General features: G+C 33.8%; 1 protein-coding gene across 1 annotated transcript in view; it reads right to left on the reverse strand.

Annotated features, from left to right (window-relative positions):
- The window catches only part of LOC135196528 (replication protein A 70 kDa DNA-binding subunit-like), a 251981-nt gene that overhangs the window by 54329 nt on the left and 180544 nt on the right, over positions 1 to 17108 (reverse strand). The window contains 2 exon segments of the mRNA XM_064223376.1: positions 5750 to 5846; positions 9046 to 9150. Of these exon segments, the coding sequence (XP_064079446.1) occupies positions 5750 to 5846; positions 9046 to 9150 (202 nt within the window).

The raw sequence follows: 17108 nt of genomic DNA on the forward strand, positions 1-17108 counted from the left end.
ACTTTTAAGATGTTACCTTGCATTAATTACTTTATAAATACAATTGCATATTTTTTTGTAAATAAAATGTTGTATAACTGTATTCCTGGAATTAGGCCATGTGCTTCATATTATGAATTTTCAGCTTATGTTTCAGAAATTCTAATGATATTGTAATTACGGTAATAATAGCATAGGATAACAAGGTTAATTTTTAATTAAAAATTCCTTATCATTTTGGTGAAATAATACAATTTTAGATTACATACAACTTTTTAGAACAATTGAGTTATATGTACAATAATTATCGTATATTACACTAACCTCTTGCTTTCATCTCTTTATTCCATCTTCTAGTTAAATAAGTTAAAAAAGTAAAATAAGATTGATAAAGTATCGTTAGTAACACTATACTCATTGTGTGAGCACGTACAACTCTAAACAACCGAACAAAACACAGACGTTTTGCTTGCATTTTAACCATCGTACGGTAGTAAATAATTACCATATTGTTCTAAGAGGTCCACAATAATAATAAATGCTGTGTTCGTGTATACGTAATTTAAAAACCGTATACATAAAGGGTTTTTAAATTATACACGAACTCGCAACATTTATTATTATTGTGGACCTCTTAGAACATTATATATACTCTCGCGATAGATGATGTTAAGTAGAATAGAACTGATATTTTAACATTACAGTACTGTATTACCTGTATGCCCTTATTCGCTATGGAGAAAAGATCGGCAGGGGGTATAATGGAGAAAAAAGTATTCTAATAAAAAATACTGGGCATGAAAGAACACATTTTACTGTTGTTTTCATGCCGATAAAAGAAAAAAGACATAAAAGCTAGTATTATAATGAAATAAAGTGAAAATAGCGAACGGAATCTGTTGACTTTTACACAAAACACATGCCCTCAAATGCCATCTACAGTGTTCCCCCAGTATTCGCATTCTCCAGATTCGCGGATTTTTCTTTGGAACCTATCTAGAAATTATTCGCGAACGGACTCGCCCATTCGCGGAATTTTCCGACGAAAATAATCACTAATTAGTGTATTTTGATGTTTATTTTCATGACTAAATACATTTTTATGATAAAAAAATGATTTACTAATTTTCAAATATTAATTTTGATTAATACTGTATTATTAAGTTTAATAAGTTTAAATATCACATAATAAAAATAATAATTCTCTCTCTCTCTCTCTCTCTACTACAAAGATGTATGTTTTTTTGTATGATAAATAAATGATATACTATTTTCAAATATTAACCCTCTTACGCCAAAGCCTAAAAATCAAAACCTCTCCTGTATGCCGGGGCCGGGGGGTTTGGACGTGAGCGCGGAAGCGGAAAAAATAAAAAATAATTTTTTCAAAAAATCACAGCGCGCTTAGTTTTGAAGATTAAGAGTTCATTTTTGGCTCATTTGTCATTGCCTGAAGTTTAGTATGCAACCATCAGAAATGAAAAATAATATCATTATCATTATGTAAATAATGCGATATATGGTAGCGAAAAAAAAAAATTCATACACAATTGTATTCAAATCACGCTGTGCAAAAAGCGGTCAAAGCTAACGAGTTACTTTTTTTTTCGTTGTATTGTACACTAAAATGCAATCATTTTGATATATAATACATTGTAAAACAATAAAAGCAACACCGGAAAAATATTATCACAAAAGGATGTACAAATTCGTAACGCGCAGACGTAAAAAAATGTTATTTTCAAAAATTCACCGTAAATCTAAATATTGTTCTAAAGACTTCCAATTTGTTTTAAAATGAAGACAAATGATTGAATATTACGATACTGTAAGAGTTTTAGATTAGAATTGCAGATTTCGACCATTTCGGACGAGTTAAAGTTGACCGAATGTCAAAATTTTTATATATATTTTTTTATATGCACATATTTCGGAGATGGGAAAAGCTACAACCTTCAATTATTTTTTATTATATTCTTTGTGAATTTGCGCACATTTTGACATATGAAACTCTATAAAACGGCTAATATGAAAAGGAGCAAATATTAGGATAATGCGATGTACGCATTTCGGAGACTTGCTACCGCGAATCGGCGCGCGGAGGGGTTAAAATATATTTTTTAAAAATTCACCATAAATCACAATATTGTTCTAGAGACTTCAAATTTGTTTCAAAATGAAGATAAATGACTGAATATTAATAGGTCATGAGAGTTTTAGCTTACAATTGCGTTTTTCAAACTATTTCGGTAGTCAAATTTGACCGAACATGGTTTTTTTTCTATTTATCGTGATTTTTAAGCAAAAATTTTGAAAAGAGAAAAGCTACAACCTTCAATCATTATTAGTTGTATTCTACATGAAATTGTGCACATTTTCATATATAAAACTTTATGTAACAGCTGATTTAAATGGTGCAAACATTTCGACAATCGCACAAAAAAAATTCTGATTTTTTCGGAAGAGTTACCGCGCGGACGTAAGGAAAAAAAAAAATTTTTTTTTCCCCCCATAAATTCACCATAAATCGAAATATTGTGCTAGAGACCTCCAAGTCGTTGCAAAATGAAGGTAAATGATTGAATATTACTAGAATATAGGAGTTTTAGCTTACAATTGCTTTTTTTCGACCATTTCAGTAGAGTCAAAGTTGACCGAAAGTTGAAATTTTTGCACTTAACGTTATTTATATGAAAATATAAAAACTACAACCATGGGTTGTTTTTAGTTGTATCGTGCATAAAATTGCGCACATTTCCATATATAAAACTTTATGTAACAGCAAATTTAAAATGGTGCAAATATTAGGACAATCGCACGATAAATTTATCGGAAGAGTTACCGCGCGAACATAAGGAAAAAGTTTTTTCATAAATTCACCATAAATCGAAATATTGTGCTAGAGACGTGCAAAATGAAGGCAACTGATTGAATATTACTATAATATAAGAGTTTTAGCTTACAATTGCGTTTCTCGACCATTTCGGTAGAGTCAAAGTTGACCGAAGGTTGAAATTTTTGCACTTATCGTTATTTATATGAGAATATTTCAATACTGATAAAAGCTACAATCATGAGTATTTTTTTGTTGTATTTTACATGAAATTTTGCACATTTTCATATATAATACTTCATGTAAAGGATAATTTAAAATGGTGCAAAAAATTATGTCAGTGACGAAATAATTTTGAGATGTGTTCAGGATACTTTTTAGTGCGATAAGAAAGAAATTTGCGCTTGCGCCGCCTGCGTAGCGATTGTAAACAAAACAACGCCTTGATCCATGAACTCCCAGCATCCCCCAAGGTGCGTGATTCAAAAGTTTTCGGTCGGGCTGGTAGGCTATAAGTATTTTTTCCGCGAATTAAAAAAAAAACATTTTTGAGTCGACGTATGATACGTCCATTCGGCATACCGGGAGACATTTTGACTCGACGTTTAATACGTCCATTCGGCGTAAGAGGGTTAATACTAATTAATACAGCAATAATATCAATTCATTAAAGAAAATACCTAGTGAATTAGTAAGATTTTAGCTTATAAATTTAAAAAGAATGAAGGAAATCCCAGTCAGATTCTTTCTTTAACTCCAGGTACTAAAACTCAGATATACGTATCAAGTTAAGTGACCGGAGGGGAAGGAGCTGATTTGTTGCTGCCATCAAGGGGGCATGAATGTTTCCACCCCTCTCTCTCTCTCTCTCTTTTAGAGATGAGAGATTTTTATGGTACATATATGCGTAATATGTTTATTAATATTTTCAAATAATAATAATAATAATAATAATAATAATAATAATAAACTGTAATTACAAAAATCATATGTGAAAGTATTTTACAAATACTACGATAATCTCTCTCTCTCTCTTAAAAGTGATGTATATTTTTTGGATGATGATTTACTAATTTTAAAAAATCAATATTAATGTAAACAGCAATAATATAAATTCATTAAAGAAATACTAAATGTGAATTAGCAAGATTTTAGTTTATAAATAAAAAGAATTATGTAACCCCGTGTCTTGTTTTTGGAACACTTAGCCAGCTTGGTTGGCTGGGTTCCAACTGTCAAATCGAGTGTTGCCATCTACGATCATTGAGATTCTCTCTCTCTTTCTCTTTGCTTATATATATGAATATAATTTCTATGGTACAGGTACATGTGTATGTTTATTAATATTTTCACATAATAATAATAATAATAATAATAATAATAATAAAATATTAACTAATCTCAAACTTCACATGGTTGATAGTATTGTAAAGAAGTACAATAATCTATCCATTTCACTCTTTTAAATAAGGACAACCCTCTCCCTCTCTCTCTCTCTCCACACGAGATACTAGCATGCGTAGTGGTAACTCTTGCCCTCTGTTTGGGCTGGAAGTGTATGTATAAGTATATCTTTAAGGACATTACTACATTTTATGGTAAAATAATAATATACAGTACTAGTTTTTTACAATAATATTACGTTTATGAGATTAAACAGTAACAATAACTTCTCTCTCTCTCTCTCTCCTCATTCTCTCTCCTCTCCCCCTCTCTCTCTCTCTCTCTCTCTCCTCTCTCTCTCTCTCTCTCTGCTATTGGCTGTTTAATATATTTCTAATGGTAAAATGTTTAAGATTACTTTAAAATGATATTAATAATACCAATTCAATGGTATATTGATGTAGGATAATACTTTAAGTAGACATTTGGTATTTGTGATTTTACATTCCATTGTTCCCTTGTAAAAAGAAAATGGATGTCTCAAATAGTAACAGTATGAAAGAAAACGTGCATGACTGAATACTTATGGGGGGACTGAATTATTTTCACATACGTAACTAAGTCATTCAGTACGTACATAGTATGTATTTTGTATAAACATAAAATGTAAGATTTACTTTAAAAAAGTATTAATATATTTCAAAGATTAATATGAACCATATAGGATATTTTAAGTATATTTGATGAAGGATGATCTTTTAAGGGATACTTTGGTGTTGCAGGTCAGGATAGTTTATGAAGCATTTTTAGAGGGGGTTCAAAACATTCGCAGATTCTAAACGATTTACGGGGGGTCTGGTACGCATCCCGCAAATACGGAGGACCACTGTATTAACAAAAAATAAATTTAGTTCACAAATAGATGTAGTATTTAAGTCATATTTTGACCTACAAACACTTCACATAACAAAAAATAACCGCCTCCCACATAAATAAAGTTTCTAGATATTTATTTATGCTAACTATAAGCAAGAAAATTGCTCTAAATTGAGTTAATTACAGAGAAATAAACTTACCTAAGCCCTCAGCTAATTTTTTCAACCCAAATCATCGATTGCTTTGTTTGTAATTTATTTATAATACAAATAGTAATCTAAAACTACATAACAGTATTATTGGATACATACAGTTAAGTAAAGCATCTTTTTTTTTTCAAGATCCATGGAAAAGGGGCATATTTGTTATCTTTGCATTTTATATTAAGATGCTAATACTGTATGTAAATATCACATATGCTAATTTTATTTTCTTGTGTATGATACAACTCTCTTACAATTAATGTCAAAATTAGCTCGCCAAAAGTCGCATGATATGCGAGTATATATGGTAACCCAATAGCAGGTCCGTATCTTATACTACATATATAAGATAAATTCATGAAAATTTGCCATAATTTTTTACCTTGTCTTATCTGAAGGTCGCTTATACACGGAAATATATGGTACTTTTCATGCACAATGGCATGGGAAAATCAACTTATAACAAATTACTCACCAACAACAGAGTCCTTTGTAACTTTTTCTAACTGATCCAAGGGCACAAATGAGTACTGCATAGATGGAATAGCAGTATTCTCATGACATGGAGTCACCTGAAATTATGAATATGTAGTTTTATGCAAACAAGATTAAATCTTTCATACAATGCGATTACTTATTATTAGCCTTAACAGATAATAAATAGTCACAAATTCTTGTAGTTTTATGCAAACAAAATTAAATCTTTCATACAATACCATTACTTATTATTAGCCTATACAGATATCATGAATAGTCAAGAGATTCTCAAGTCCCTGTTTACAGAGAGGGGACAGTAGTCAGCCCAGTAAAGGTGCGCTCACACGGTCGAACAATGTCCGACGGACAAACATTGTTACCATATCATAGGCGAAGCAGGATGACGTCATAAGCGTTGAAACGATGGAAGTAGATCTGGCAACAAACAGTGATACCAGATGAGGTTGTATACCATTGTTTTTACTCTGCTCACAAGGCAAAGACCGGCAGACAATTGTTAATTGGTAATAATGTTTGTCCGTCGGACATTGTTCGACCGTGTGGCATATAGGTTGGGGGAACACCCAAGTGCATCGCAACACCACCTTCATTCTGTGTGCCGTCTATGAGCTCTGAGAAATAAACAAGGTTGGGAGACAGAAGTCTAATTATAAGCAATGGCTTAACCGGAAGTTATTTATCCCTTATAAAAATTAAATCAGTTCCATCCCAAAACCATTAACAGTATAGTCCAAGTTGGAGATCCAATCTCATTTTGTTTTGTTTGTATTGTATTTTTATGTTGCATGGTTATTCAGCAACAGGCTCTACGTGACTTCTGAACTACATCGAGAGTGAACTTCTATCACCAGATTATTATTATTAATAGGGCTTAGTTTTCCCAGACCTCTGAATCACCAAAAATACACATCTCTAACACCTAAATGGAATACCCGAGAATCAAACTCGTGGCTATTGAGGTGGCAGGTCAAGACCATACCAATCACGCCATTGATGCGCTCCCAGAATTTTGAGAAACATCACCCAAAGACGTTGTAATGTGTCGCTAACATGTTTAATGACAATGCTTTAAACCATTTCAGGCAAATTTCAAAGAGATCAGAAATATATGTCTCTGGAGTTTTTTTTTTATTCGGCAGGGGTAGAGTGACTCTCAGGCTGGTCCTAGTGCCAGTAAAAACCAAAGTAAGGAAGTAACATCAGACCGTGCCACTAAAAGACGCAGAAAAGTAACCCCAGAAGCGTTCATGACACCTGAAGTCCTTCTGAAAGGGGTTTCCCCTTCCAAAGAGTAACCGTTCTCTCCTCCTCCCTCTCCATCTTCCATACACTAACAAGTCTTCCATAAAGGTAAGAGTGATGTTAAATGTTCATTATTCACTTCATTATTCATTTATATTAATTTCTCATTCTTTTCTGTGTCTAAAAGTGTTTATTCCTTGTAAAATGTATTTTTTTAAAAATATTTTGGGGGTCGGGAATGCATTAATTCTATTAACATTATTCCTTATGGGAATTATTATTTCGGTTTTCGTGGAAGGTTCCAGAGCGAATTAAGTATGAAAACTGAGGTTCCACTGTATGATATGTATAATACATGTTGTTGCTGTTTTAGATTTAGCTGGCCTATTGCCAGTACAGGGTCTTGCTCTTAGAGCAGCCTGTAATGATATAATACATGCAACATTACTATAATTGGATACAGCAAGCAAAAGAACTTTTTTATAAATCAGCTTTATTACACATAATATGGTTGTGCTGTTTGACTTTTTGCATAGTTCCTCACTGGACGAATGGGTTCCATACTAGACTAACAATCAGGTGGCCCGGGTTCACTTCCCGCAGCCACCAGCAGGGAATTAGAGAAATTTATTTCTGGTGATTATAAATTCATTTCTCTATATAATGTGGTTTGGATTCCACAATAAGCTGTGGGTCCTGTTGCTAAGAAACCAATTGATTTGTAGTCACCTAAAAAAATCTAATTCTTTGGACCAGCCATAGGAGAACTATTAATCAGTCAGTGTTCTGGTAAAACTAAGATATACTTGACTTTTACCAAATGGTTACTTTTCTCCAAAAATTGTTCAAGTTTTCAGAATTACATATTAGATCGTAAACCTGCATGAGGTGTCTAAGTAATTTTTTCAAGGGTTTATTTGAGATTTTTACTCAATTCAAGTGTCTTAGAATTTATTAACATTAGGCAAGTTGCTTATTACATTTACTAATGTAATGGAAAAATATTTCAAATCTTAAAACTTTTTCTATGGGCTATTTGGAGAAAATTAAATATGGATTGAAAATAATCTCTACATACAATCACCATCATCTCTAACACACTGTGATACAAGGGGCCTCTGTGAAATTCCACCAATCATCCAACTGACATTATCAAGCACTATTCTCTTCAGGGGTGTGTGCAAAGGGTATGCCCAACACAACACCATCTCCCTTTCATCAATATCTCATTTACAAATGTAACTTGTGTAATTTCTCTTATGGTATCCCTCAGTGAATACCCTGCCCTCATAATTTGCATTTTGCAGATTCATTTTGAGCCCCAGCTCTCATAGGTATACTACATAAGCTCTGCAAATTTGGCATTCTTACTTTATTGAAACAGCATCATCAGCATACTCCAAATATAATAAGTATACCTATCATTATGCCAATTTACAACTTTTCCAATTTCGACCAATATTTTTCATTGAGAATTATTGGAGAAGGACAAACAGCAAGTGAAATAATATCTTTATCTCATGCTACTTACTGTAAATTCCTTGACAACAGCCCCAGCAACATTACCATGAATGTACTTTATTCAATATTTTGGTCTGTGGACACTCAAATACTTTCGTGTAATTAACAAGGGCATCAAGAGGGATTTTTCAATTTCTTACTAGTCATAGATCTGTAAAACTCTTGTCTCTTCTAAAACCTCCTAGTTCATCTCTTAAGTTTTTTCTCAATTTCCTTCCCAAACCTATATTATACAAAAAAAAAAAAAAAAAAAAAAATACAAGGGTGGCACTGCATACTACTTTCAAGACTGCAGTTTCATGCATTTAGCTATCAACTACCACTCTAACCATTCCAAAACAGAAAAATATGTACAATACTTTAATAGACAACTTGGTGGGATAGGAACCTTTGCAATTACTTTTCTACTGTGTGAAATATGAGACTAAAATTATTAATTTCATACAAAAAAACAACAAATGTTTCAGTCAAAGCAAACAGTACTCATTTACACACAGAAAGGACACTTACCTCCGTCATCTTATTCAGTGTCAGCTCATAATCATTATTGAGATTTGAGTATTGCTTATTTGCAGTCTTCAGAGTTCCACCAGTAATGTAATAAACATTGTTTATCTGAGAAAAAAAAAATTTGTAAACAGTATTAGTAAAATTTAACCACAAAGAATTAAATATTTTCAAAATTGCACACTAATAATTTTTCTTGTGACTGATATGACAATTCTTTAAAGAAAATGTATTATTCCTAGCTATACAAACCAGAGGTCCTTAACATTAGGAATTACTTTCGGTGAAAGCTGGAAAACGGCTGCTAGACTTTTAAACAAGGTGGTTAGGTAGTTTACCTACCGTTCGGTTGGCAGGAGTACCGTCCACCTGAACATAAACATTCCAATTTGTGTTTTGGCCCAGATGAAGTTGGTATGAGATGTAAAAGACCTCTGGTTTGTATAGTTAGGAAAAATACACAACATACAAACCCTCAGTCCTTTATATTAGTAAGACTCATAATTGGAGGGAGGAATCTGAATGAGTCTAGAACTGACTGGAGTTTGCAACACCTGGATTTTCTTCCTAGTCAAATTAGCCAGGAAGAGAATTGTGCCTCTGATGAGTTGATCAGAGTACAAGAACTGTGTGATCAACTGTCAGACTTCTGGGCTTTTTTCATATGAAGGAGGAAACATAACCCAATAAAAAAAAATATATAAAAAAAACATAGAATGGTTGCTTGATTGCAAAGCTTACCTGCATCGGTCACCAGTTCCAGCAAGTTACGGCCAAATCCATCATCTGCCCGAAGGAAGAGAAGGATGAAAGGGCAGAGAAGAAGAGAAGCCAGTCACTCCCACATTCATTCTCACATCTAACGCAAGATGCAACCTAGTCCTGATAAAGGACCCGGTTAAGCAACACAAGTTGTTGAGCAGTCACCACAGGTCCCAAGGAAAAAATGTCAAGGACTTGTGGGCAGTGCCCCAAGGGTAGAAGGAATTGAAGGTGGTCTGTTGAAACCACATCCCCGCCTTCAGAACCTGCTGGACCAACATTTTCTTCTGTCTCACAAAGCCAGAAAGAAATCGTGTTCTTGGACGAGCCAGTGCTAACGAAGAGTCGTCAACACTCAGGCCGGAGTTGGCGAGTCTCCTTCAGATGTATCCCTACACTTCAACAGGACAAAGTAGCATCTCTTCTGCATCATCACCTACGAAGTCCTCTAGGGAGGAGATCGTAAAGGAATCAAACATGAATTCAGGGGCAAATGGGTTTTGAATCTTTGCTACAAAGTCCGGGACAAAATTGAGCATAACAGATCCCCATCCCCTCCAGTGTTTCACATCAAAATAGTCCATGAAGTTCGCCTACTGTCTTCTCCAATGCCAGGGCAAGCAGGATCACAGTCTTGAGGGTCAGATGGCTGTCTGACGACTCTCGTAAAGGTGCATACAGCACAGGAGTCAGGCTCCTCAGAACAAGAGTCACGTCCCATGCATGGGGCCTGAGGTCCCTGGGTGGGCAAGGCCTTTTGAAGCTTCTCATCAAAAGGGAGATCTCCAGCCCTTTCAGCTGATAGACCAAACCGAGAGCAACTCAATAGCCCTTCAATGCTGAAACGGAGAGAAGCTTCTCTCAGCGTAGGAAGATGAGGAAATCCGCGACCCGTTGAAGAGTAGCTCCGACCGGAGAGATACCCAGTCTACGAAACCAACCACAGAAGATTGCCCATTTTCCCTGGTATATTGCAGCAAACATTTCTGTTGCATGGTGTGAAAAGCCTCTCACTGGCAAGAGATGGTGGATAACTTCCAGCCGTGAAGACACAGGGACTGCACTGCCTGACAGTACTACTCTACGTGGGGTTGACACAGAAGGTTTTGCCAGGCAGAAAACACTCTCGGTGCCTCAGAGAGCAGGGCTTGAAAGTCGGGATACCAAACGGCCTGTGGCCTTTTAGGAGCCACTAATTTTCCATAATTTGAGCAATGCCTGCATTTCACCAATACAGAAAACACAAATAAAATAACACTGACTAAACTGATATATAATCACCAGTTTTTCCAATGACGACAAGTAAGCAATTACGACTTGCCATTGCCATGCTGGTAGTTCCCTCCTGAACTTGCTGATAGAAGAGTATGAGGGAAAACTCTTGCTGCTACCATATCCATCAGTATGCCCAGGTACTGTATCTTCTGGCTGGGGGCGAGATCGAACATCTTAAATTTACCACAATCCAGAGGGTGTGGCAATATTCAGAGTTGGTCCTGGTCATGAAGCAAGCCAGGACTAGCTCATTATCAAGATACCTCAACACTTGTGTCCCTTGCTGAGAGCTCGAACACAGTGCCTGAACTGGTATACAGTCTTCCTAAGAATAAAGCAAAGAACAACTGATGTATGTATATTTGAAAATCAGCATCTTTCAGAGCTACTGTAATCATGAAGTTGTTCTCACTGATGGAGGCGAGCACTTAGTGCACAGTCTCCACTGTGAATTAAGGGTATTGGCAGGGTCGGAGATTAATTTGAGTGACGGTGATCAAACTTCCACAGGTGTTACCTCTAGTTTGACCAAAGATGCACACAAAATTTCAAGTGAATTGGATGAAAACTTTTTTTTTTTTTTAATGAAAATTTTTCTTTTAAACATAACATTTTTTATTGTTGTTTAAAGAACATCTCCTCTTTTATTTATCATTCAATTTAAAAAACTAAGTAACAGCAGAATGTTTAATTCTTATCAAATAAAATGGCAAACTCAAAAATGTAATATGAGGACGTGAGAACCAGAAGGTGCTAAGCGCCACCACCATCAAAACTGAGATTTTCACAGAAAACGGTATATCGTAGGCATAGCAATTTTTCTCAATGTGGATATGGCGCTTTCTGGCCCTACAATATGGTCGAAAATGCAATACAAGTCAATGCATATTTAGCCTTGAAAATTTTTTACCACACGGCGAATAAATGCTTAGAACCAGAAGGTGTCATCTCGCATCGTGTCCCTCCACCACTCAGCGTCGAGATTCCCAGGGAAAGTGGCAGCCAATCACAGTGCTTCGTCAATGAGTGAGTAGGCGTCTCAGCCAATCACAGCGCGATGCGCTCTCTCGAGCATATCAGCACGCACGAAGCATAGCGTTATGGGATGTGGCAAAATGTAAACAAAACTCACTGACCACCGATGACGACTTCTTGCGCGGATTGGATTATGTTGATGAGGTGAGTGTTAAATCAAAAATTTTCATTATCATTATTATTATTAATAATGATTAGTTTTTTTTTTACACATTATTTTGAACTGTTTTCGGGTGCATTTACATTAATACAAGCAGTCCCTGGGTTACGACGGGTTCGGCTTATGACGTTCCAAGATTAAGGCGCTTTTCAATTATATTCATCAGATATTATTTCCAGGATTACGACGCAGGTTCCAGGGTTACGACACCTACAACGCTCATCTGGCAGAAAAAATGACATCAAAAAGCAAAATAATCAATATTTGAAGGTTTTTTTATGCAAAATGCAATAAGAATGCAGTTTACATAGTTTTGTATGCACCCAAAGCATTAAAAGTAAGGTATTCTTAGTATTTTTGGTGATGTTCCAGCTTACGACAATTTTCATGTTGCAACGCGTCTCAAGAACGGAACCCCCGTCGTAATCCGGGGACTACCCTGTATCGTGGTTGGTTTTTATTATTTTTTATGTTTTGTCTGTATTAGTGTTTTTAGGGTATTTTCCTATATAATACACTTTGATATTAATACTGATTTTAAACTGTTTTCTATGTATCTACATGAATTGGAAACGTTTTATGATGTATTTCCATTCATATTGTTGTTGGTTATTTTTTATGTTTGTATGTATTTTTGGTATTTTCTGTTATTTCCCAATATACATGGACATTAACCCTTAACCCTCTTACGCCGAAGCCCTAAAAATCAAAACCTCTCCTGTATACCGGCGCGGGTTTGGAATGAGCGCGGAAGCGGAAAAAATAATTTTTTCAAAAAATCACAGCGCGCTTAGTTTTAAAGATTAAGAGTTCATTTTTAGCTCATTTTTTTTTCATTGCCTGAAATTTAGTATGCAATCATCAGAAATGAAAATTAATATCATTATCATAAGTAAATAATGCGATATATGGTAGCGAAAAAAAGAAATTCATAGATAATTGTATTCAAATCACGCTGTGCAAAAAACGGTCAAGCTAACGAGTTACTTTTTTTTCGTTGTATTGTACACTAAATTGCAATCATTTTGATATATAATACATAGTAAAACAATAAAAGCAACACCGGAAAAATATTATCACAAAATGATGTACGAATTCGTAACGCGAGGAAGTAAAAAAATGTTATTTTCAAAAATTCACCGTAATTCTAAATATTGTTCTAGAGACTTCCAATTTGTTTCAAAATTAAGACAAATGATTTAATATTACAATACTGTAAGAGTTTTAGATTAGAATTGCAGATTTCGACCATTTCGGACGAGTTAAATTTGACCGAATGTCAAAATTTTTATACATATATTTTTTTATATGCACATATTTCGGAGATGAGAAATGCTACAACCTTCATTTTTTTTTATTGTATTCTTCATGAATTTGCGCACATTATGATATATGAAACTCTATAAAAAGGCTAATATGAAAAGGAGCAAATATTAGGATAATGCGATGTACGTATTTCGGAGACTTGCGGCCGCGAATCGGCGCGCGAGGAGTGAAGGTAAAATATATTTTTCAAAAATTCACCATAAATCACAATATTGTTTCTAGAGACTTTAAATTTGTTTCAAAATTAAGAAAAATGACGGAATATTACTAGCCGTAAGAGTTCTAGCTTACAATTGCGTTTTTCAACTATTTCGGTAGTCAAATTTGACACAATTGCGTTTTTCAACTATTTCGGTAGTCAAATTTGACCAGACGTGATTTTTTTTCTATTTATCGTGATTTATATGCAAATATTTCGAAAAAAGAGAAAAGCTACAACCTTCAATCATTTTTAGTTGTATTCTACATGAAATTGCGCACATTTTCATATATAAAACTTTATGTAACAGCTAATTTTAAATGGTGCAAACATTTCGACAATCGCACAAAAAAAAATTCTAATTTTTTCGGAAGAGTTACCGCGCGGACGTAAGGAAATTTTTTTTTTTTTTTTTTTTTTTTTTATAAATTCACCATAAATCGAAATATTGTGCTAGAGACTTCCAAGTCGTTGCAAAATGAAGGTATATGATTGAATATTACTAGAATATAAGAGTTTTAGCTTACAATTGCGTTTTTCGACCATTTCGGTAGAGTCAAAGTTGACTGAAAGTTGAAATTTTTGCACTTAACGTTATTTATATGAAAATATTTCGAAACTGATAAAAGCTACAACCATGGGTTGTTTTTAGTTGTATTGTGCATGAAATTGCGCACATTTCCATATATAAAACTTTATGTAACGGCAAATTTAAAAGGGTGCAAACATTACGACAATCGCACGAAAAAATTTATCGGAAGAGTTATCGCACGAACGTAAGGAAAAAGTTTTTTCATAAATTCACCATAAATCGAAATATTGTGCTAGAGACGTCCAATTTGTTGCAAAATGAAGGCAAATGATTGAATATTACTATAATATAAGAATTTTAGGTTACAATTGCGTTTCTCGACCCATTTCGTAGAGTCAAAGTTGACCGAAGGTTGAAATTTTTTGCTTATCTTATTTATTTATAAAAATATTTCAAAACTGATAAAAGCTACAATCATTGAGTATTTTTTTTTTTTTTTGTATTTTACATGAAATTGCGCACATTTTCATATATAATACTTCATGTAAAGGATAATTTAAAATGTGCAAAAATTATGTCAAAGTGACGAAATAATTTTTGAGATGTGTCACTGATACTTTTTAGTGCGATAAGAAAGAAATTCGCGCTTGCGCGCCTGCGTAGCGATTGTAAACAAAACAACGCCTTGATCCGTGAACTCCCATCATCCCCCAAGGCGCGTAATTCAAAAGTTTTCGGCTGGTAGGCCTTTAAGTATTTTTCCGCGAATTTTTAAAAAAACTTTTTTGAGCCGACGTATGATACGTCCAATCGGCATACGGGAGACATTTTGACTCGACGTTTAATACGTCCAATCAGCGTAAGAGGGTTAAATGCCGAGCCGGTATTTCCGAAAGTGTCTCCCATATGCCAGCGGCGTTCGCAAGTGAGCACTGAAGCGGATAAAGTTTTTTTTTTTTTTTTTTTTTTTTTCAAAAAATCACAGCACGCTTAATTTTCAAGATTAAGTTCATTTTTGGCTCCTTATTTTGTCATTGACTAAGTTTAGTATGCAACCATCAGAAATGAAAACAATATCATTATCATATATAAATATTGGAATATATGACAGCAACAGCACAAACAAAAATTTCATATATAATTGTATAAAAATAGCGCTGTGAGCAAAACAGTTAAAGCTAATGAGTTAATTATTTTTTCATTGTATTGTACACTAAATTGCGATGATTTTGGTATATAACAAATTGTAAACCGATCAAAGCAACACAGAGAAAATATTATCACAATATGATGCATGAATTCGTAACGCGCGGACATAAAAAAAAAAGCTATTTTCAAATATTCACCATAAATCGAAATATTGGGCTAGAGACTTCCCGTTTGTTGAAAAATGACGGTAATTAATTGAATATTACTAGACTAAGTGTTGTAGCTTACAATTGCAGTTTTTGACCATTTCAGTCGAGTTAAAGTTGACCAAAGGGCGAATTTTTTCTATTTATCGTTATTTTTACGAAAATATTTCAAAACTGATAAAATCTACAACCATGGATTGCTTTTGGTTGTATTCTACATGAAATTGCACACATTTTCATATATAAAACTATATGTAATGGCTAATTTGAAATGGTGCAAACATTACAACAATCAGACGAAAAAATTCATTATTTTTTTGGAATTTTTCGGAATAGTTACCGCACGGACATAAGGAAAAAGTTTTTTTTCATAAATTCACCATAAATCGAAATATTGTGCTATAGACTTCCAATGTGTTGCAAAATAAAGGTAAATGATTGAATATTACTAGAATGTAATAATATTAGCTTACAATTGTGTTTTGTGACGATTTCTGTTGAGTCAAAGTTGACCGAAGGTTGAAATTTTACACTTATCGTTATCTATATGAAAATATTTCAAAACTGATAAAAGCTACAACCATGGGTTGTTTTTAGTTGTATTCTACATGAAATTGTGCACATTTTCATAAATAAAACTTTATGTAACAACTAATAGAAAACTGTGCAAAAATTATGACAATCAGACAAAAAAAAATTGTGATTTTTTCAGCAGTTACCGCACGGACGTAGGAGTTTTTTTTTTTTTTTTCTAAAATTCACCATAAATCAAAATATTGTGCTAGAGACTTCCAATTTGTTGCAAAATGAAGGTAAATGATTGAGTATTACTAGAATGTAAGAGTTTTAGCTTACAATTGCAGTTTTCGACCATTTCGGTCAAGTTAAAGTTGACTGATAGTTGAAATTTTGGCACTTATCGTTATTTATATGAAAATATTTCAAAACTGATAAAAGCTACAACCATGGGTTGTTTTTAATTGTATTCTACATAAAATCATGCACATTTTCATATATAAAACTTTAAGTAACGGCTAATTTAAAATGGTGCAAACATTACGACAATTGCACGAAAAAATTTGATTTTTTCCTGAAGAGTTACCGTGTGGACGTAAGGAAAAAGTTTTTTCATTAATTCACCATACATCGAAATATCGTGCTATTTGACTATTTCGGTAGTCAAAGTTGACCGAAGGTTGAAATTTTGGCACTTATCGTTATTTATATGAAAATATTTCTAAACTGATAAAAACTACAACCATGAGTTGTTCTTTGTTGTATTCTACATGAAATTATGCACATTTTCATATATAATACTCCATGTAACAGCTAATATAAAACGGTCCAAAAAATATGTCAAAGTGACGAAATAATTTCTGAGATGTGTCACTGATGCTTTTTTGTGCAAGAAGAAAGAAATTC

The sequence above is a fragment of the Macrobrachium nipponense genome, chromosome 18 (genome assembly GCF_015104395.2).
Source record: "Macrobrachium nipponense isolate FS-2020 chromosome 18, ASM1510439v2, whole genome shotgun sequence".
Taxonomy (NCBI): Eukaryota; Metazoa; Arthropoda; class Malacostraca; order Decapoda; family Palaemonidae; genus Macrobrachium; species Macrobrachium nipponense.